Source organism: Rhipicephalus sanguineus, chromosome 5, assembly GCF_013339695.2.
Source record: "Rhipicephalus sanguineus isolate Rsan-2018 chromosome 5, BIME_Rsan_1.4, whole genome shotgun sequence".
Classification (NCBI taxonomy): domain Eukaryota; kingdom Metazoa; phylum Arthropoda; class Arachnida; order Ixodida; family Ixodidae; genus Rhipicephalus; species Rhipicephalus sanguineus.
The window spans coordinates 197,193,377-197,217,108 of NC_051180.1; the positions used below are offsets into that span (position 1 = coordinate 197,193,377).

General features: G+C 44.9%; 1 protein-coding gene across 4 annotated transcripts in view; it reads right to left on the reverse strand.

Moving 5' to 3' along the window:
• The window catches only part of LOC119394558 (fasciclin-2), a 365,260-nt gene extending 344,358 nt beyond the window's left edge, over nucleotides 1-20,902 (reverse strand). For 3 of the 4 annotated variants that reach the window (XM_037661883.2, XM_037661881.2, XM_049415829.1), the window contains exon 1: nucleotides 20,522-20,902. In XM_037661883.2, the coding sequence (XP_037517811.1) occupies nucleotides 20,522-20,603 (82 nt within the window). In that variant the 5' untranslated portion in view covers nucleotides 20,604-20,902. The remainder of the gene's footprint in view (nucleotides 1-20,521) is intronic. The other variant, XR_007416144.1, reaches the window with a different exon arrangement.
• Nucleotides 20,903-23,732: the final 2,830 nt, after the last annotated feature.

Consider the following 23,732-nt stretch of genomic DNA (forward strand, 5'->3'; position numbering starts at 1 on the left):
AAGATGTCTTACTGAACTTAATAATGTACAGGATTGAAAGCTGGGCGAGTTGGTGTGGATTCATTGCTTCAAATGCACGGGAAAAAAAAAAAAAAAGACGGTCACACGAGAAAGGCGTTAAACACAGGACGGTGCGTTTAATAAAATGTAATCTCACAGTACGTTCTCGTGGTAGTAGAAAACTAATTACGCCGCATAATTCATATTACAACGAACAGTACAACAATTTGTAGTAAAACTAACTAAACGAAATGGTCTATTCAGGTACGCGCTCATTGTAATTAATCGAATCACACAAACAGGAGACTGTCATCCAAAAATGACTAAGTATTATTTTTCTCTAGCTTGGTCCACAGCAGTTAGAAGATGTCTTACTGAACTTAATAATGTACAGGATTGAAAGCTGGGCGAGTTGGTGTGGATTCATTGCTTCAAATGCACGGGAAAAAAAAAAAAAAAAGACGGTCACACGAGAAAGGCGTTAAACACAGGACGGTGCGTTTAATAAAATGTAATCTCACAGTACGTTCTCGTGGTAGTAGAAAACTAATTACGCCGCATAATTCATATTACAACGAACAGTACAACAATTTGTAGTAAAACTAACTAAACGAAATGGTCTATTCAGGTACGCGCTCATTGTAATTAATCGAATCACACAAACAGGAGACTGTCATCCAAAAATGACTAAGTATTATTTTTCTCTAGCTTGGTCCACAGCAGTTAGAAGATGTCTTACTGAACTTAATAATGTACAGGATTGAAAGCTGGGCGAGTTGGTGTGGATTCATTGCTTCAAATGCACGGGAAAAAAAAAAAAAAGACGGTCACACGAGAAAGGCGTTAAACACAGGACGGTGCGTTTAATAAAATGTAATCTCACAGTACGTTCTCGTGGTAGTAGAAAACTAATTACGCCGCATAATTCATATTACAACGAACAGTACAACAATTTGTAGTAAAACTAACTAAACGAAATGGTCTATTCAGGTACGCGCTCACTGTAATTAATCGAATCACACAAACAGGAGACTGTCATCCAAAAATGACTAAGTATTATTTTTCTCTAGCTTGGTCCACAGCAGTTAGAAGATGTCTTACTGAACTTAATAATGTACAGGATTGAAAGCTGGGCGAGTTGGTTTGGATTCATTGCTTCAAATGCACGGGACAAAAAAAAAAAAGACGGTCACACGAGAAAGGCGATAAACACAGGACGGTGCGTTTAATAAAATGTAATCTCACAGTACGTTCTCGTGGTAGTAGAAAACTAATTACGCCGCATAATTCATATTACAACGAACAGTACAACAATTTGTAGTAAAACTAACTAAACGAAATGGTCTATTCAGGTACGCGCTCACTGTAATTAATCGAATCACACAAACAGGAGACTGTCATCCAAAAATGACTAAGTATTATTTTTCTCTAGCTTGGTCCACAGCAGTTAGAAGATGTCTTACTGAACTTAATAATGTACAGGATTGAAAGCTGGGCGAGTTGGTGTGGATTCATTGCTTCAAATGCACGGGAAAAAAAAAAAAAAGACGGTCACACGAGAAAGGCGATAAACACAGGACGGTGCGTTTAATAAAATGTAATCTCACAGTACGTTCTCGTGGTAGTAGAAAACTAATTACGCCGCATAATTCATATTACAACGAACAGTACAACAATTTGTAGTAAAACTAACTAAACGAAATGGTCTATTCAGGTACGCGCTCACTGTAATTAATCGAATCACACAAACAGGAGACTGTCATCCAAAAATGACTAAGTATTATTTTTCTCTAGCTTGGTCCACAGCAGTTAGAAGATGTCTTACTGAACTTAATAATGTACAGGATTGAAAGCTGGGCGAGTTGGTGTGGATTCATTGCTTCAAATGCACGGGGAAAAAAAAAAAAAAAGACGGTCACACGAGAAAGGCGTTAAACACAGGACGGTGCGTTTAATAAAATGTAATCTCACAGTACGTTCTCGTGGTAGTAGAAAACTAATTACGCCGCATGAGGCATATTACAACGAACAGTACAACAATTTGTAGTAAAACTAACTAAACGAAATGGTCTATTCAGGTACGCGCTCACTGTAATTAATCAAATCACACAAACAGGAGACTGTCATCCAAAAATGACTAAGTATTATTTTTCTCTAGCTTGGTCCACAGCAGTTAGAAGATGTCTTACTGAACTTAATAATGCACAGGATTGAAAGCTGGGCGAGTTGGTTTGGATTCATTGCTTCAAATGCATGGAAAAAAAAAGACGGTCACACGAGAAAGGCGATAAACACAGGACGGTGCGCTTAATAAAATGTAATCTCACAGTATGTTCTCGTGGTAGTAGAAAACTAATTACACCGCATGGGCCACTCTGAATTATTTGCAGGGTTGAGCCTGGAAACTACTTCAACTACGTAACACTCACAGGTATGCTCCATTCACCACTCAAAATTACAGTGGTAACTGAAGCACGGTTTGCAAGCACATTCAGCCTTCTTTTTCTCTGAAACAATGCAAGAACGTCGTCTTGGTGCACACTCGGTGCAAATTATGATTTTTGCATACATGAAGCAGGTTTCACCTCTTGGCACAGCTACCACGTCATCGAGATTCCTTAATAACCTTCAGACAACTTTCTCTGCCCAGAGAAGGGCTCGCTGCTTAATTACGGAAGATTTCAATTTCAGCTTCAATAGTTTCGCCCACTGGTCAGTAATGTTTGCCTAAGTATTCGCCGTGAGATCGGGCTACAGGTGGCGGCACCGTCGCCGCGCTAGTGTGGATAGGCAGTTGTCTGCGCGTATACAAATGTGCACAACAGCGCTTCGTTGTGAGCGATGTGACCCGATTTCCGGCAAACAAAATGCGTTGACTGCAGCTTTGTGGTAATATGTGCGCTCTTCATTCCCGAATTAATGCACGAAGCGCGCCGAACGTTACAATTACTTGTGAGAGAAGCGCATTCTGCCAACGAACAGGTTGCTCGCCTTCGGCGACAGTCTGCATTTTTGCAATGGGTGACGTTTTCTTGTCATTTTATTTGTACATGTTTAGCTTGTGTTCCACTATACTATGCACTGCTGTATCGCGCGACTGAATTAACTATTTACTTATTCATTTGGATGCCCCTTAACAAAAAGAAAGCCCGTATTCATGAGCGATGAGTTGAAATAGCAGTTTGTGCACTGCATGCTCAAATATTCATCCGCATTTCTTATTCAGTTCTCCATGAAATGTAGGACAGTTTATAGGTTTACTGAGGAAAGCTACGTGGCTGACAGCGCTTTAGCCCTACGGAGACGTTTAACACGCACACGCTTGTTTTTATTCCAGTAAGAGTACACGAAGGTAACTGTACAACACGGAAATTTCTTCGACTGATTACTTGCACGACAGCAATGGAACAAAGGTCCAGTTATTTCACAGGACCAAAGTAAGCTTTTTCATACGAATAATGTCCGCTGCCTTCTGTCAATCTAAACAACGCAACACAAACGCTCAAGATAATGTAAAGAAAAAAAGATGTGGCTTTGCGTGAAATTGCTACGACATAAATGTAAACTACGCCGTTTGAATTAATTTTGACCATCAGCGCTCTTTAACGCGCACCTTAATCTAAGTACACGGGTGTTTTTGTATAAATTTCGCCACAAGTTAAAATTGCGCAAGGCAACTCAGTTTTGCGATTTCCGTGTCATTTCATTTTCTGTTCTTTTTAGGGGACAATTTAAGTACCGAAGTGTCACACGTGACTTAACAGAAATATTTCTCTCTAGTGAGACCAGGACTGTACACAACTAAAGGTCGTCGCATAACGTATAAACAACACCTAACCACAGCGCTCAAGTACATGCGAGCCTTTTTTTACCACCGCGCCGCTAAAAGGCTATATTCACATGAGATTTGATACGTCTCATCTTCAGGGCAACGCCAAGTGCACTTTGCAATGCGCTTGAACCACAGAGCGGCACCTACACTGATATGACTCTCGTGAACGGAGGGTACGACGACCACACACAGCACTCTCGACAAGTGCACTCTCTGATCGTATTACAGTACATATACAGCCGATCAAGGCCAAATGCTTCTTTACATCATGTTAGGCATACGTACGAGTGGTTAAAGTTGCACTAACGCAACGGAACAAACTGCCTTTTGAGGATCTGCATAACGTACGCGCACATGCAAACACAACGGGGCTAGCAGACGACGCACGGAGCAATCCACACTAGACGCGGTTCAGCCAGAAGCCGCTAGGTGGCGACTCCGCTCGATCTCATGGCCAATAGCCATAAATTGCCGAACTGAAGTAACTCATTAAAGGGACACTAAAAGCAAACATTAAGTTGACGTTGACTGTTGAAATAGCGGTCCAGAAACCTTGTAGTGCTACTTTGATGTCAAGGAAGCGCTTATTTTGAAATAAAATCACGTTTTAGTGGTCCGCATCGTGTTAGCGCACTTCAAATCACCCGCCTGAAATCAGACTTTCATATGTCACTGCTGCCGTGCCCAACGTTGTCCGCCTTTATTGCGGGGCGGCGTGCACCATTCAGGCATCCGGCAACGTCACATGCATGTGGTATTTTGTTGAACTTTCTGTCAGAGCGACTTTCAAGAGCGCAAAACACACGCAGCAGTACGCGATACCGGAACTACCACTGAGACGCGACCGCGTGAGCGAAGCAGGGCGCCGGGCGAAACGCAGTTCGGCGAAAATGGAACCTTGGAACCACGCGCGCCATTCCCCATGGCAACGCTAAAGAGGTTCTTTTTTCCATGAATCAAACAGAAACATACAAATTGAAACAGAATTTGATTACATCTCTTGATGCACGGAAGGTTCTTTTTTTATTGCTGCTAGTTTGATTACTAGTGATTAATTGTAGGCAGACTCTCATACGTCATCGGGATCATTTTGAAAATGTGCTGCTCGTGGAGCTCACCGTGTGATACATTTAGCTTAATTTCTCAGTAAGCAGGGCACTGCTGTTGATAATATTGCCGTTTTAGACGTTGTCATACATTGAGCTTTCAATCTGACATAAATTGTTATTTGCCTTTAGTGGCCCTTTAAGGACACAGGGTAGGGTAAAAATTTTTTTTAATCAAAATTTGGTTTTTTTTTTTTTTTTTGCTGTCTGGAATGATAAGGCCTTCTTTAACAATATCCAGTGCCCCACACATTTTTATGCCTTTTGATTGAGACAAAAAAAAAAAAACAGGTTTTCGAGACCAACTGACGAGCAGCCAAGCCCCGTTTTCTCAGACCACGCACAACCTGAGATTTCTGCCTCAATTAACCTATTGAAAAATCGAAACTGGTAGTTTCTCTGAGCTTAGCAGCTTTATAAACAAGGTATTCCATCCAGATGGTGCAGTTTTCTTTAATACACGTGGCATTTACCCAGTCTGCTTGCCTTTCGTGTATGAAAGCCGCATAGAGATGAGGTTCTGTGCTTAGCAAGACTTGTGTTTGGGCAAGTTGGTTCATACATGATACGGACATATGAGCGCTATGGGACGGGGACATAGACAAGAGGCACACAGGACAGGCGCTCAACTTTCAACTGAGGTTTATTGAGCAGACATGTACAATATATACAAGCAACCAGCAAGGGGGATAACAATTGTGAATCATCCACCCGATAACAAAAGTGCCAATACCTCACCAGAAAATCTCGTCATGGCCACGCACCACGCCAAATCAAGTTTTTACCGCTCAAAGGCGTTAGAAAACGTCCGATATTGAAGACCGCGACACACTTGCATTTAAAAATATATACCTGGAAAGACGCATGCGCACTCAAGAAACCTTAACATCAAAGGTTTCGATGTTAAGGCTTGTTGATTTTGATGTTAAGGTTTCTTGAGTGCGCATGCGTCTTTCCAGGTATATATTTTTAAATGCAAGTGTGTCGCGGTCTTCAATATCGGACGTTTTCTAACGCCTTTGAGCGGTAAAAACTTGATTTGGCGTGGTGCGTGGCCATGACGAGATTTTCTGGTGAGGTATTGGCACTTTTGTTATCGGGTGGATGATTCACAATTGTTATCCCCCTTGCTGGTTGCTTGTATATATTGTACATGTCTGCTCAATAAACCTCAGTTGAAAGTTGAGCGCCTGTCCTGTGTGCCTCTTGTCTATGTCCCCGTCCCATAGCGCTCATATGTCCGTATCAGGTTCTGTGCATTCATTTCGAGTTTAGTTGCACCTTTGTTGATTTTGCTGCGGCAGCAAAATATATTCTCGTGCTGAAAAATCCAAGAAACTGTTTAGAAAGCGCAATGTAACTGGAAATCAACGCGCTATGGCTACAAACAGAAACAAGAGTGCTTCAGCAAGTAAGCCTTGTCCTCATACCGCGTCGCTGCACTGACAAAATGTTACCTGCAGTGACAATGGCCAAGCTTTGATTGATGTCGAGCTTCTACAAGCCGTGATTACGAATCACTGTGTCTGCACAGAATGCCGAGTAACCATGGCACTCGTAGATTGTGTTCCTTGGAATGGAAACCCTCAGAACTGCCACTTTTTAAACTGTTCTAACTTTCCAAGAGGCATGCATGGCCCGAGTGACTTTCTCAAGGCCGTTTGGCATATCACCGAGGTGCAACACTGCAATATGGTTGGGTAAGATTGACCGCCATCAACAGTATCTGGCCAATAGAGGGGCAGAAGATATGACAAAACAGGCCAGGAAACCAAGAAAACGAGAAAAGAAGTGAAAAGCCGATTTGTGCAATGACTATATGGCACGTTGCTATTAATTAAGTTGTTGAGCACATAGTCTTTTTGAACAAAACATGAAATAAACTTTTCTTCCTCTCAATATCTCGAAATCACGTTTTTTTTGTTTGTTAGATTTGCCCCTTTATCAAAACAACTTGAAAAAGCAGAAGGTTGCCTTCTAACCAGAATAAACAAAGCGTCAAAACAAAGTTACTGAACAAGAATGCTGTACGTATGCGGAATAGTTTTCATTTTTTGAAAGTTTTATTTAAAAATAATAATGACAAAAACGCCTGCATTAGTAAAAAAAATTGTAAAAATTTCAACACTTGATTCTTGGACTACTAGGGTTGTAATCCTAATTCCACTGCAACAAGAGGCGCTGACGAATGAAATGAAATAAATCGAAACGCTTTACATAGAGTAGTTTCTGAGAAAATGGGTCTTAAAGAAGCCTCAAGATACATGGGAGGTATAGAGCCGAGCCTGTGCACTTAACTGTTCATCAGAACACAAGACTTCGTGTGGACAACAAGTATTCTGTGGCCGAGAAAGTCACAATATACTGTCGTGCGTTGAAACGAGAAAAAATGTATGATCATCATAAACATTTATTGTTTGGTCAATTTTTTTTATGGAGCCCATATACATTTCTAATTGCTTTACACGCAATATCTCTTCATAAAAACCTTGCACACCCACGGCCGGTCTGGAGGCACGCGCTCGCTCCCTTCCTTACGGCCCGAGCAGCCGCCGGGAGTGCAATGGAACTTTTTCTATACAGTCACAACAGCGCGCTCCGCGTGAGGGCGTCGCGAACCAACCCCCCAATGGTGGAGACGGAGCATGTTCTGATTGAATGTGGAGATATCCACCCAGATGTACGTTTGGGCACGAGCCTACGTGAAGCCTTGCGTTTTAAAGACTACAATGGAAAGCTGAACACACCCGCGATTGAAGTAAGTAAGATGGTTAGAGTACTGGTTGCAGAAAATTAGAGGACAAAAATAAATATTGCAAAAAAAAAGGACATTCTGCCGTAAAGGGCAGATAACTGGGCTGAGAATTTGTTTTTTTTTTCCTGTAGTAACATAGATTTAATTGAAGTAGAGACACTAGGCCAACACTAAGAAAAAGAAGTGCAAAGGGATTTTTTTTTTTTCTATCGAGCCTGGTGGCACACTTGTCACCGCCCCATTATAAAGGGGACGCTCATCGCATCCATCCATCAATCCAAAGCGCATTGTGCGGCATGAGCTTCGTATTGTAAACTAGCTGTTCCCGGTCAATTTCTCGTGCTAATTACTTCTTCCAGTTGTAGGAAGCGGTGAAGGAAGTACAGGCGCGTGTTGGGGACAGTGTGGCTTTCTCGGCACTCGGCAAAAGAAGACGCACACGCAGCACTACTAGCCCCAACAATCTATTTTTTAAGAGCCGACCACCTTGTATTCGGTGGAGGCGAAAATGCTTGAGGCCCGTGTTCTTAGATTTAGGTGCACATTAGAGAACCCCAGGTGGTCGAAATTTCCAGAGAGCTCCACTACGGCGTCCTTCATAACCACATCGCAGTTTTGGGATGACCATGCATGCTGATGCAGATATCACCGAGTGCGTCCTTGTGCTCAGTTTCTACAATGAGTCGAGTAATCTCATCCTGATGGCGAGCCACTGAGATAGGGTTGACTTTGTAAGCATGATCAATGCGACTAGAAGTATGACATGGTGGTAAAATATGTGATCGTCACTACAGTGTTTTACCAGCAGTGCTTTTTTTTTTCAATTCTTCATGCGCAATATATTGTTGCAGTACTAAGGAGAACACTCTGTTTCCCATTGAAAGGATTCTCTGAAAGTTTTTTTTTTTTTTTGTTTCCTCTTCGTCTCCGGCATGCATTATTTCATCTGAATATCTTTCATGTCTTCACATGCGCACTGAAGACTGCATCTGGACTCGTATGAGCTTGGGATTCTGTATGTATGCAGGGACTCAGCGTATATAGTGTGGTGCGACTTGGGCTTTTATTCTGTTTTTGTGTACTTTAGTGCTTGTCTGAGGCTATATGAGTGCGTGCTATTTCATGTTATACTTACCTTGTGTCTATTTCTATTTTGAACAATGTACTATTATTATAATATTATCATTATTATTATTATTATTATTATTATTATTATTATTATTATTATTATTATTATTATTATTATTATTATTCGGCAGAGCATCCATGCTGTTATAACCGCATCGATGCTCTGCCGAGCAACAGAAGCGGGCGTATGAGCGGCCTGCGCCACCCCTTCTGAAAAGTGGAATTGACCAAAGTCATCATATATACTTGCTACCATATTTCTAGCCCAGTGGTACCATGCATACCATATGGAGTAACTTCAGAAAGGGCCACGGTAAGTCTGAAGCCAAGCACTCCCTGCGCGTGCTCACGAAGTTGCGGCCATAGGTAGCGCAAGCCGTAAAGGAAGGAGCGAGCGCGTGCCTCCAGACCGGCCGTGGCACAACATTTCATTTAAAGGCTGAGAAAATTTAATGGAATGTTAAACAGTTTTGCCGGAGGTGCTGTACAATGGCGGCCAGTACAGCAAGAACGCTGTTTTTTTTTTTTTTTTTGCTCACACCGTTTTCACTGCCAGCAGGTAATGCTTTGGGCTAGGCAACAATACTAGGTGTCATTGGAAAGCACAGAATGGAACCTTTCTAATGCAGCGTAGTTGACATTCGTCCAATGAGCACAGCAAGCGTCAGCAAACCACAAGCAAGATGAAGAGCACGTGCCACTGGAACCTTTAGAAAATTCCTTTTCTTACAATGTCATAAAAGAATTCTCCGAAATGATTGCCAGTAAAGTATGTTATACTTTTACGCGTCATTACAAAATGTGCTGTGTCCAAGGAACACGGCAGGCGTGTGCTGCCGTACGTGGGACAAAAAAACGAAAGCAAATACAATAAATAGTCTTTCATCTAAGTGAGTGCGAGTTTTCCACCAGCATTACGGATGACACTTGACAAAGGCCAGAAACTTCCTATTCATGGTGAGGTTACACTCGGGAGACTCGTGGAAAAATTGGCAGTTTGCAGGTACGCAAATAATCATTTTAGAGGAATCGATACAGTGTGCTCAATGAAGGCGCTTCTGTATACTCATTCAGTTTTTTCCAGGATCAGAACATGCTTACGTATGACGTTGCTCAGCTCTGAATCATGCTTTAAGCGTTTCTTTGTAAAAACGGCATTCATAGTTGGCTTATCTCTTATACCCGTGCCACAGAGAATGCCTTCCTAATGCCTTCAGATTTAATGCCATTTGTACGATGGCACACAGACAAATCAAATGGCATTTGCCTTGTTGCCATTCTTCACCTAATGCCTTCGGCAGAACTCATTCGACTGAGAAACGTATACTGTCAACATAAAAGCCTGCTCACTGCAGTGCAAATAAAAACATTTGAAATAGCGGCTATTGTGTCAAAAATATTTTAGAAACGACTTATGAAATCTCATGTTATTCCCTAGTTGCACTATAGCCAAATGCACGTCAGAATTGCAACGGCTTCGATATCATGTCCGATTGTAGGCTTCGGATTCAACATGCAATTGCCGCTGTGGTCGGTTGCAACGTTGTAAAAAAGAACAAGTATGAGTGTTCAGAATTATTACCGCGCTGAAATTGCTCACTTCAACAGTGGCTCTTATCAACATCATCAGGTGAAATGCCATTAAATTTAAACATGTGGCAGTTGCACCGAAAAAATTTGTTAGGAAGGCCTTAACTACTGAATGTAATTTCTTGTGCCCGTGCGGCACGGGTGTTAGATCGTTGTGGGAGCTTTGTGAATGCACACAGAACATTTTTTTTCCAAATTGCTTTCTTTGGCGCCACACTGGACTCAGTGCTACCCAGCCCATTGTAGCCAATTATCCCTTGAACACTGAAACTTTGCATAGTTAACACCTTCCAAGACAGAGTTCGTACGGGTTTCAAAGCAGACAATTCGAGGGATTTCAAGGCCCTGTCACTGGTTTTGCAAGGAGTACAAGCGGCATCCAAATGAGCTTTAAAAATTCTGACTAGATGTACTGCACTTGTGCAGTTGAAACTCGATTCGACCAAGCCACAATCACGCTGGAATTAAAGTTCATCAAATTGAAAAAGGGGTTCCTCGAAATGGAAGTGGAGACACGCGTGTCAAAAGACATTTGCAAGGGTGAACTCGCACCGGCTTTGCTCCCAGAATTCGAGGGTTTTCAAGGAGAGAACATTCCACGATCTTCGAGGGCCTTGAAAATGGACTTTTTGAAATTCGAGGCTGCCCTGTAGGAAAGAACTTCGAGTCAGTGTGAAGCTTCCGGTCTCGTTTAACAGCAGAGCTCTCTGGCCACTCGTGGTCGAGGTTTGAATCATTCCCGCGACCGGATAGGTCCCAGGGTGCATGCCCTTGCAACACACCCACTGCATGCAACTCGTTGGTCCTATCAACGCTGTGTGGTGCTTTGGGAGCCTACGACAGAGGGAGCCTACGATCGATCGAGGGAGCCTACGATAGTGTGATTCAAGAGGACTTGTGGAGAATACTGGACACACTAGACTTGGAAGATGGAGTAATTAATCTTTTAAAGGATATCTATAAAAGTAACAAGGTAATTATAAAATGGGAAAACAGGCATCCGAGCCTACAGAGATACAATGGGGGCTTAGACAAGGGTGTCCTCTGTCACCCTTGTTAGTTATGCTGTACCTACAAGGCTTAGAGGCCGAATTAGAGGGGAGTGGACGTGGCTTCGGCCTCTCTTTTGTCAAGCAAGGAAAACGCATTGGACAGTCATTAGCAGCATTGATGTATGCAGATGATATAGTATTCATGGCCGACAACAAGGAAGATTTGCAGGGATTGAAAGTCATCTGCAGTAATGAGGGAGATAGGTTAGATTTGAAGTTCAGCAAGGAAAAATCGGCAGTCGTGATTTTTAATGACAACGAAGGCAGTGAGCACAGGAAACAGGAGGCCACGTTGGAGATGGTGGATAAAAAGATTCGGCAGATCCCACACCTTGAGGGAATCGGTTTCACGAGAAGCAGTCAGTGTGTAGTTCTATGCCGCACTTTTTAGCTTTGAGCCAAGCGTTACGAGGTGGATCGACGTGTCTGTGTAAGTGCAATAGTTGTGTTCACATCATGGGCTTACCAAGCACGTCGACAACACTGGAGTTTAAATGGAAAATTATGCTTAGAAGTACTGACAACTGGGCAAGTTGGTACAAATTTATACTACTGAAACGGCGCCACAAGGGAAGACGAATGCACACGAGAAAGAGGACACGAAAACTCTTTCTCGTGTGCATTCGTCTTCCTTTGTGGCACCGTTTCAGTAGTAGGAAAATTATGGTCTCACAACGTCACGTTAGAGCGCAGACGTCAGTATTATCAAAACAAAGAGCACTTTACGGTGCGATGATGTGAACATCATCCGTAACTTTCGTTAGTGTATTCCTCCTGAGTCAAGCAACGCTTGAATATGCCTTGCTGAATCACGGGAATACTGGTTGGAAAATAGTTGGCGCAAAACAAGAACGAGGACGAAGAAGTAACACGGACAAGCGCAAACTCGAAAACTCATTTTAATAAACCGACGCTCATCTTCTGGAACCCTCACGCACGCGTACAACACACATATATATATACATATACATGCACAAAGACGCACAAAGACATCACAGCCTCTCAGATAGAAAGGCAAACTCATTTTCAAAAAGCGACAAGGATGGCACGCTGATGCATTGGTCTCCGAAGTGCTTAATGTACATCGCTTCCGCTAGTTCACGTGCCACCTTGTCTTTGCTTCTTCGTAAAATACTCGTGCCGTTCAGCAAAGGTTCACACGAGCACTCCTTGCAATGATGCGGCAAATGCGAACCTGTGCCATTCCTCATTGATAACGCGTGCTCCCTTAGGCATTCATTTATACACCGGGCCGACTGGCCGATGTGCACCTTGCCACAACTGAGCAGAATCTTATAGACGCCTACTGAACACTTCAAAAAGTGTTCAGTACACTTTCAAAAGTGTTCAGTCAGGTCTCCTGGCAACGGTACGTCGTATAGCTGACAAGGCACCATCGGAAGAAAAGGACCGCTGCATTTCCAAGGGCGTGGACTCCCTTATGAGCTCAGGTGAGAGGTCGAGTGGTAGCGGTACGTGCTCCTTACGTCCAGTCATTCGCTACTTTCGTGAGCATGAGCTCAGGCTCTTACAGGCTGATAAAGAAGGCAGTTTTGTGGTGCTCCCACGTGGACTGTTTGCAGAAAAAGCTTTGAGTGCGGTCGAGAAGAATTTCAAGAAATTCACAAAAAAAACCCCAAAAAGTCAAGTCGGAAGTCATCAGGCTTCTTAACGACATCAACCTGGAAAAATTAGGCAAGGAGGTACGCAAGGCGAAAGGAGGCAGGCTTACCGTATTTTTCGTGGCTAAGACCCACAAAGTGGACTGCCCGCTCAGAGCCATTGCGACAGAGAAGGGAACATGGCAGCAACAGGTGGGACAGTACCTTCAAAGGTCCCTGAACACGCTCGTCACTTCAGACCCTTTCGCTGCCACATCTTCGGACAGTGTAGTGGACTTTTTACGCGAAAGACAGCCATGCGCTAATGCTGCATTCTCCCTGGACATTGAAGACCTCTTTTATTCAGTGCCTCACACGGACTTGTTCGTAGCTGTTCGGGAGCTCATAGAGGAAAACGGGGCGGTCTCGTTCCAGAATTCTTGTGGTGTTCCTGTTGACTCGTTCATGCAGCTTTTAACCCTGTACTTGTCGTCTACCTTTATTGAATATGACGATGCTTTGTTCGTGCAAAAATAATGGAATTTGTATAGGGTCGAGCGTGGCGCCGGTTCTGTGCCAGATATTTCTTTCAAAATTTGACAATGCCCTAAGCAGCTCAATGACTGATGAAAGGTGGTTAAGGTCTTCAGCTATGTTGATGATTTCCTGATTTTGTTGAACTTGAAGAATCCCACTGACCTAGAAGATGTATCATGTGACATTTTAAACTCATTCAGATCATGTAGTAACCTTTTAAATTTCACCAAGGAACTGGCATCAGACGAGATTAGGCTTTTAGATTTGAAGTTAATCTTTTCGAACACAGGGCACGTTTGTTGGATGTATGCGCCGCGCACTAAAAAACAGCTTTTGCCATTCAATTCATCATATTCTAAGCTTGTAAAGCGTGGCATAGCAAACCTGTGTTTTAGCAATGCTCTCAAGAAAAGTTGTCACCACTCAATGGACCAAAGCTTCAATGAGCAAGTGACGCGTCTAAAGGCGGCAAGCTTTCCAGACTCCGTCCTAAAGGCAGTAGCTGAAACAAAAATGAAGAAGCTAAAGAAAGAAATAGGTGGTATGCCTAGCTCCGGGCAAAATGAGGACCATAGGCGAGTGGAAGTCCTTCCATATATCCATAAGCTTTCACACAGTGTCAACAAAGTTGCATCGAGGCATGGCGTACGAGTAGTGTTCTCGGCGCCATGCAAGTTGTCACGCCTTTGTGCGAACATTGAGGAAAGAAACTAAGGACACTTGTACAACTAGACACTCCTCAAAATTCGTCGACTGCGTCATTAATGTAGTGTATCGCATACCACTTTCATGTGGTAGGTTGTACATAGGACAGACGGGACGCTGTGTGAACACGCGCCTGAAAGAACATGAGACATCAGTCACTTCAGGAGGAGGCGCGAACTTGCCTGCGCATTGCAGAGCGTGCCGGTGTTCAGCCATTTTTAACGACACTCAAATTATTGGTAAGGGATCCACGAAATGTCAGAGGGAAATAATTAAGGCTTATCAAATGCAACAACACGGTCCGACTTGTTGCGTAAGCGCACCTTCCCTCTCGCTATCACAAAAAGAGGTGACGTTTTTAGACAAACGTAAGTAGAAGGTGCCACAAGCAGCATTTTATCTGCAAGGTTTTTAAAGCACATCAGCGTTATGAGTGTGCTTCGTCGATTGTCACATGCTCACCACCCCTTTTTTTCCCCTCCCACCTAAGATATCTTGAGGGCGCATGCGCGTTTTTTGGGTTTCCTTTTCGTGTAGATGTTTTCCATTAAACTGTTGTTAGTCCCAGCGTGTGCGGTCGTCTTTCTTCTCTTCCTGTGTACGTGTCTGTTGAAGGCTGGGTTCCTCATTTTCAAGCTAGTATGTACCAACAGGCCCAACACAAGCCTCTTCTACACTTTTTGTGTTCAGAACACTTCAAAAGGCTTGTTTCTGCAGGTTTTCCTTCATTTTTGCTTACTTCAGTGTGTGAAGCTTTATTGAGAAAATTTCGTCGTGAGGCCACCAGTGCTCCAAAAATAACAGAAAAGACTCAGAGGAAACGCCCTGTTGTCATCCCGTATGTGCACAGAGTGGCTCATTCGCTAAAGAACATGGCCTCTCGCTTTGAGGTCCCTGTCGTGTTTTCGGCACCTCGGAAGCTTTCACACATTTGTGCTCATTCGAGCGGCGCGCCAATTGCAGAGTGTGTCAAGAAGCACACAAACTGTTTTTTGAAGTGTTCAGTAGGCGTTGTTTCTAAGATTCCGCTGAGTTGTGGCAAGGTGTACATCGGCGAGTCGGGCCGGTGTATAAATGAATGCCTAAGGGAGCACGCGTTATCAATGAGGAATGGCACAGGTTCGCATTTGCCGCATCATTGCAAGGAGTGCTCGTGTGAACCTTTGCTGAATGGCACGAGTATTTTACGAAGAAGCAAAGACAAGGTGGCACGTGAACTAGCGGAAGCGATGTACATTAAGCACTTCGGAGACCAATGCATCAGCGTGCCGTCCTTGTCGCTTTTTGAAAATGAGTTTGCCTTTCTATCTGAGAGGCTGTGATGATACGTCTTTGTGCATATATATGTATATATGTGTGTGTGTTGTACGCGTGCGTGAGGTTTCCAGAAGATGAGCGTCAGTTTAATATAATGAGTTGCAAGTTTGCGCTTGTCCGTGTTACTTCATCGTCCTCGTTCTTGTTTTGCACCAACGATTTTCTAACCAGCTATGCACCAACTAGCCCGACAGCATACGTTATTGAGCACAGGAATACAAATGTAATGTTTATTAGACTGGTATAAAAGCTTAGCCAACACTGGAACTACAGACCTCAACTTGACATGACACCTTTATCATAGGAGTCAGGCACGTAGAGGGGCCAGGGCCCCCCACCCCGAAATTCGTCCAGGCTTCTATATTCCCGGGCAACATTATTTTACAGCGAAAGCTGCTATGAGATCACAACAAGGGCTGTTTATGGCGCTGTAGTTGTCCGCCGCCGCCGCTGCACGTAACCGCTATTGCGTGAATTAGGAAAAAAAAAACAAAATAAGAAAAAGTTTTCAGGATGGGACGGGGTTCGAACCTGGGCCCTCTGCGTTGGAGCCCAGTATTCTACCTCAGAGCCATCCCGGTGCTTGAAACTGCTCTGAAAAAAGACCCTATACAGGCTTCATGCCGGGAAGGAACCACATTAACATATGTAATGTAGCGTGGTAGAAGAGTAAAATAAGAACCAGGCGTCACACAATGCGAATTGCGCAACGAGTGGGTTGTTGAATGCCTCCAACCCATTACAAAGGGCTCTGCCATAATTCTTCATCGTCATCAGCCACAGCATCAATAAAGTGCACATAATGCATTACAAGTGTTTAGCGGGTACCACGGTTCTGAGCAGAATGACGAAAAATTGCATAGTGGCTGCTTCCCTACTTCATAAAAATTATGATGATTTATAGCGTAGTGGGTTCCTCGCAAGTGCACTTCTATTGGTTGCCAAGGAAGCCCCTAAGGCCCCCCATGATCCATTTCCTCATGGTCTCAATAAAACTTTTTCCTTCTCTCTCTTTCTCTCGTTAACGTATCTTATATAGCGTAGTAGGAGAGTGGAATAACGACCGTGTGTCACCAAGTGCGAATTACGTAACTGGTGTGTCATCTATAGCTTCCAACCCATGACAAAGATTCAGCCGTAATTCTTCATCATCATCAGCCGTCGCATCAACACAGTGTACCTTACAGATGGTGGCTCGCTCTTCCGCAGAATGACAAATAATGGTGCAGTAGGTGCTTCCCTACTTCACAAAAATTATGATTTGCGGCGTAGTGGGTACGTTGCTAGTGTACTTGCCCCAAGGGAGTTTATAACGGGCTCTAGAAATGCCACTCTTCCAGCTTTCGCTGTGACTGTGCTGCACTTTCTGCGCAGGCCTGGCGTTTTTGTTTTTTTTTAATTTTTGTCATCAAAAGACTTTCGAATTATTAGGCCTTGGACCCCCCCCCCCTCCCCACTGAAAAAAAATTCCTGGCTACATGCCTGGTAGGAGTACATATTTAGTGTTTATTGCTTTGTTATAAAATTAGATAGCCAGCACCACAACCCCAATTGACGTTGCACTGACATTAGGCCTGCATAGGGTATTTTTCCAAAGTGCTTTCTAGAGCTAGCATGGCTCTGTGGTAGAATGCCTGACTGCCACGCAGAATGCCTGGGTTCAATTCCTGCTAGGATTCTAATTTTTATTCTTTGCATCCTCCGGGTCAACACTGCCGACGTTGGTTTTGTAGCGTTAGCTACAATGGCCTAGCCGAGCCAGTTTCATGTGGCTCCTGAAGAGCCGTGCTGCGCACGCGCAAGGATCAGTGATGTCACGCACCGGAGCCGGCACCTCCCGCGCACTCCGCCGCTGCCGCGCGCGACTCGCCGCCGCCGGTCCGCGCTTTCCATACGACCGACGTCGTAGCCGTGGCAGACGTATTGGCGACGGCGCGCGCGCAGCTATTCGCCTTCGCTGTGCATTCGCCGTCTGACAGTGCGCTGGTGCCGCTTAATAGCGCCTCTGACTGGCATTTGCCAGTGTGGTTTAGCCATGGAGAAGGAGAGCGCAAATGCTGCTCAACGGCAAAGAAGAGCTAAGAAGCTTAACTCATCGGATCCCGAAGTAGTTGCCCGGCAAAATAAATATACATGTGCCACATAATATGTATACCATGTGTGTGTCATTGGAACAGCAGTAAGCATGATAATCAAGCTAATCCTAGACAATCAGGAAAGCTAGGAACAATCAGCTGAACCTTTGCTAACGTTACGTTATCCTAGCATAGCGGAGCTACGCCACTGCAACATTTTTTTTCTTAACGCTCTCGCATTTAAATTACCAATGTCTTTTCTCGCCGTTCCTCAGTAGATATAAACTGTCAATCACTTGTGGCGCATACCCGTATAACGCGACTCGTGGTAAACGAGTATGTGCCACACGTGTCTGGAGGAAAAGGTTTGATGATGTATGCTACAGGATTTTGACGTTGTTCCTGTCATGAACAGACAGTCATATTCGTCAAATCCTCTTACCCTCCCATGCGAATTTTGGCATACACCAAGTTATGGGGGCGATCACGGGAGCACCTAGACGTAGGCGGCTAGACAGACAGACAAACGCACAATGTGCCTTGGGTTCGCTGAGAAATGCTTCACATTTAATAAAAATATCTTGGCGTATGGATAAGCAAAGGGGCTGAGTACCTAAGCACGAAAGATGCGCGACGACTAAAGGTAACAGGAATGCAGCTGTAATGAAAAATAGGGCACTGCAGAGTTACCATAGGTACGATGTTGTGAGAGGGATCTGGAAAGGGGTCATGGTTTCTGGTCTGACGTTCGGCAATGTGGTCTTGTGCATGAGATCAGAGGTTCAGGCAAGGTTAGAAATTAAGCAACATGGCATAAGGCAGACTTGCTTTGGGAGCACACGAGAATGCACCAAATCAGGGGGTACAAGGTGACATGGGATGGACATCATTTGAGGGCAGATCAGCAAGATATCATTTGGAGAGCGATTGAGAGAAATGGGGGAGGGGCGTTGGGCTAGGAATATGTTTTCAGCTACTTGTACGGGAGGAGTGTCGATACAGAGTGGAGGAAGCGAACCACACTCTAAAAAAAATTAGAGTATTTGGGGAGTATTTCTGCTGCACAACAATAATCGTCATCCGGCTCGACCGCATGTCCTTTCTTGAAAACCCGGCTCTCGTCCCCTTCCTATCAAGAAAACTGTCACGCTGATAACGCGCGCGTGTAGCAGAAATACTCCCCAAATACTCGACTTTTTCTTGGAGTGCAGAAAATTGACAAGTAAATACTTGGAAAACAGCAGGAGACCAAGCCAAAAGGAACTATCGGTTAAACTGAAGGACGGAGAGGGACATGTGGCAAATAGGGATGATTACGAAATCAGCACTGGAGACCTAACGAACTTTCAAGCAGGATATTGCTAATGAAAAGATCTACGATAATCCTCGGGGTAGTTCCGAGGCCAGGACGGGAGTACTGTGGACCAAGACGTCGTTATGCAGTGCCTGTGGAGAGGAGGAGGAAACGGCGGGCACATTTTCGGTTTTATCTACTTCTCACTCCCAGGTTTTTCTCTTTTTTCCTTGGTCCGTATATATATGTGTGTTCCTTTCGAATAAATTTTAGTTGGAAGAATGCGCTGCGTCCTCTCCTTTGTCTGTTGTCTACTGTTTGCGCTAAGTACCATTACGACTGACTTGTGGATCCAACTCGCCCAACAAGCAACGTTGTTCACTTCATACTGTTGTGTAAAGGGAAGATAATGGCGCTGAATTGTTCAGAGCATTGGGCTTTAGGGAAGGCAAAATAGACTTTAAGCGGGTAGAAATAACCAGGAGGGGGTTATCTGATGGGTGGCTACAATCAAAGCACGAGTGAAAATTACATCTTTCACTACACAGTGCTAGTGCTTAACCGTTCATTCATCCATCCATACCGAACGATTTTCTCGGAAACGCCCGTTCATGTGAACATAGCGGAGAACCACTTGGTCGATTATTGACCGAAACTGAGAGCTTAATATCAATTATAAACGCTTCAGTTATCGACGTCTTAAGTAGCCACGAATGGAGAATGCAAACTTGTTAAACGCGATGACATGGCGAAATACGCGGCACTAAACAACTGTGTCCTGCGCAGAAGCGACGCACGCATGTGTTTACACTGGGCGCAAACATCGTAAACGAATGTGGCGCCCGCACAAATAAAATCACATTTCCCCGGGCGAACAAGGCCTGAAAAACAAACGAACAAAACACCGACCGTTTCTTTCGAGAGACTGACTGTTCTGGAAACATCGCACCACCAGTAGAATGAAAAGACTGCGTCAGTGCTGGTGACAGGGCATACGGTAATCAGTCTATACAACCCCCTTTCTAAAGACACCCTTGTAAAAGGTGACGCGCATAAAAAAAAAAAAGAGCTCCTACAGCGAAATGTTAGTGGCTCGCGTGCAGTGCACACAATTGCCCTACGGAAACGAGTGAATTTAAAAAAGAGGCACGCAGTCTGGACGGTGTGTTTCTCGCCTCTTCGTACTGCGCGCGGCAGGTTGCAGGAACAGCTGGCCGGAGGATGTTTAAACAAGTACGCGCACAAGTTGTCAAACAGAACTGCGGGCGATTCGAACGAGGCAAATCGAAGCAAGCGGCAAACGGAGCGAACAACGCTCACCAGGCGTGCCGCTGAAACAAAGGATTCAGTCTCGAAGGTGCAAGGCGGCCGCCGGGCCAACCGTGCCAAAGATGCGCGAAGCAGCCGACGCAACGGCCCAAACAGGCTAGGCCTAACCGCCGTGTTTTGCTCCGGCAGCATCCTAGTGCGCACGCTCCCACCGGACGCTCCGGGGAGGCGTCCGTCTCGGCGCCGAAAAGGAAACTCACCCGGCAGCGACGAGATGACCAGACAGAATATTAGCCACTTGGACGGCATCCTCCACAAGCTGCACAGTAACTTGAGGGTCATGTTCGCCGTAAGCTTCCGCGGTGGAGTAAACACCGTCGCTGCAGTACTCCGGAGGGTCCGGCGCACTCCCACACACACACACGCAGCCGCTCGATGGTCTCGGGTGATATCCCTGCCCGGGCGCGCCTCCGCGCCGACTCACCGATACAAGCCGAGCGCGCGCTATCAGTCGATGAAAGCAGCGCGGTCTCCGTTAAGACGGCACTGATTCATTTAAAGCGGAACCCCTTCAAAGACGTGCCGCGAGCGAAGCTCTGCTCATCGGTGACCCGCTAGCTTTGACATCTCGGCGAGCGCAACAACGTTTCCGCCGCCAAGGTTGCCAGGGAGGAGCACTGCTGTGGCGGCCTCTTGCGCTGGCGCTGTGCAAGGCAACGCGACGGTGGCGCGGAGGGAGACGGCGAACGAGCCGCAAAAGCCGGTTCAGCTAGCGGCGGGCCGGCGTGCGTTTTGTTTGCTCCCGAAGTGGCACAGCGCCCAGGCACGAAGGCCCGTCTGTGGCGTTCTTTTTGTTTTTTCGCCTGCCGAACACGACGGTGCAGCAGAAGATAACAACAGAAACGCACGTCGTAATTACAAGGTTGAATGAGTTGGTCTCGAAACTGAATCCTCGCCGATTGGGGCGAGATAGGCGCTTGAACGATGGGCGCGTGTGCTTCAGGCAGCGTGTCATTTGGCCTAATTCTGGTTTCTTTTCGGCATCTTTCCCGCAGACCTCGGGGCACCAAAGAAACAGAGCGCTCCATTTTTAGCTCGTGCCAATAATCTTGGATCGAACAAAAGGGGACACCGAAAGCGGTTGGTGTACTCCGATTAGGGTGTCTGAACACTCGTACAAATTAAACGGGTACACTTTTAGGCAAATCAGCAAGCGCCATGTGCACAACAGCTACAGATTCTTTCTTTACTTTAAAAGAAATGTTTCTGCTTGCCTACATGCGAGGGTTTCCCCTAGAATTGAAATTGGGGGGGGGGGGGGGCAAATTTTTAGAGGGGGGTGCATTGAGAACAGCTAGAGGAGCTGGAGTGGTACTCATCTTTGTTTTTACAGCGAAAGCTGTTACGAGATCACAACAAGGGCCGCCTTTGGCGCCGTAGTTGTCCGCCGCCGCCGGTGTCCGTAACCACTATCGCTCGAAATGAGAAAAAAAAAATTTGCAGATCCCACGCACTGTGGGAATCGATGTAATGCGAAGCAGCCAGCCAAGAGCTGCATACATCGCATTGTTTGTCTTTGAGCGAAATGAAATCATTCATACCATGGCATCTAGTCCACCATATATCGCATGTTTGCCATGCACGCATGCATGCACAATTTAGTATACACCATGCCAATGAAACGCATATTCTGGTATATACAATGCATGACCTGTCGCTTATGTTCATCACGCACTCGTGTCGTGCCATACCAATTTTGGTATATATCCAGTTAACAAAACGGCCGGAAGCACACCATGACAGTGGCATGTAAATCATACCGTACATGACATGCATAACAATGATTCGTATGTTAACCCAGACAACACTCGACGTCCTGAGGTCGTCCTCAAATGGTACAATCGTCCTCGCACATTTCTCGATGTCCTTGGTACGTATTGAGTACGACACGAGCTGGTTTGACCCGGAAACGTCTTTGCGAGTGCTTTCTGAGGACAACAAGTTGTCCTCAAAAAGTTCTTCCAGATACCTTTTGGGGATGACAAAAGCAATATCGAGAGCGCGCTAACAGGTTGTCCTGAAAAGGTTCTGCCAGGGACCTTTTGGGGATGACAAATGCAACGCATGCACTGAGCGCTTACATATGATTCCTCGCGTCCTTTTCACGCTAAGTAGATGCATATCCTATGTGAAAATTTTCTCAGCACGGTTGTTTCACACAGTCATTGCATTTTTTCGCCTCGCTGCTTCTCTTTTGGTTGAAAAGCTTCAAATTACGCGTTTCGCTTTCTGAAACACAAGTAATTAATCATCTTGGGTATCGAAGCTGATATTGCGAAATGGTCATTTAAAATAGTATGTTCTTAAAAGTGGCAGCCATATATTAGTGAATATCCGCCGCCGTAGCGTGTAATAACAAACTAGCCGCTGGCAACCATTGACCATGCGTTGCCGTTCTGGATAGTCAAGTAGCCAAACGAGCCAAGCCATTCCAAGTCAACTGACTGTCAAGATGGGATCTTGCACGGAGGAGTGGGATCTTGCAATGAAGGTTAGTGCAAACCGCATATTTGTTGTTTGTGTGTACAGTACAGTGTAGTGTACAGTTAACAAAAGTGAGATATCTGAAAGTGCAAATCGTAGACGTCGACGGGAGGTCAATCGCCGTGTTGATGGGTGCTTCACGTTACTCAACGCTCTGACTGATGCTCCAATGAATGGATCGGCATCAGTCGAACAAATTGCGGTGAATTGTGCTTCGGAAAGTCCCAATGTGAATAACGGGGAATCGACGTCTGCGTCTAACACATGGCCCGACCTCGGGCAAGTTAACTCGATGCCCGTGTCGAGTGCACTGGTGGGCTGTCAGAGCGGAGCCTCTAGCACTAATGAGTGCACAGTGAATACACGTGGTGACGAGGACATTGTGCCAGACTTCCAAGGAAGTTTACAAACGTGGGCCATTGAGTCGCAGTCGTCGCATGCTGCGGTGACATCACATGAGACTGTCATGAAATGTAGCATTGTTCTACACGGGACAGCATCTGGTTCCTTTTGCATGTATTAATCCTTTCATTAAAATCGTAACTGCCTTTATTTGACGTCTCTCTCTTTTTTTTTTTTTTGCAGGAGTAGCCCGGTACAGTAAAACATCTTTGCAAATTTGTGTTGAATTCCTTAATATTGCTTTTTTTTTCAGACACTGCCTCTGACTACTCGGACTCGGATGCCTGAGAAAGCGGTCCTCATAACCAGTCGGGACTAATTATTGTTTAAATAAATGAATTTCAGCCAACAAGCTTTGTTTTTTGTTTTTTTTTTTTTTGTCATAGTCAAGCACTTATTGTCACCTCTCTGTTTCTTGACGCAGTATACATACATAAGACCTTACAGAGGTGTTTTTCCTTTAATGTATGTAAATACCTTAAAAAGAAATAAATCATATCTAGTAATACAAAATATCACAGCCTA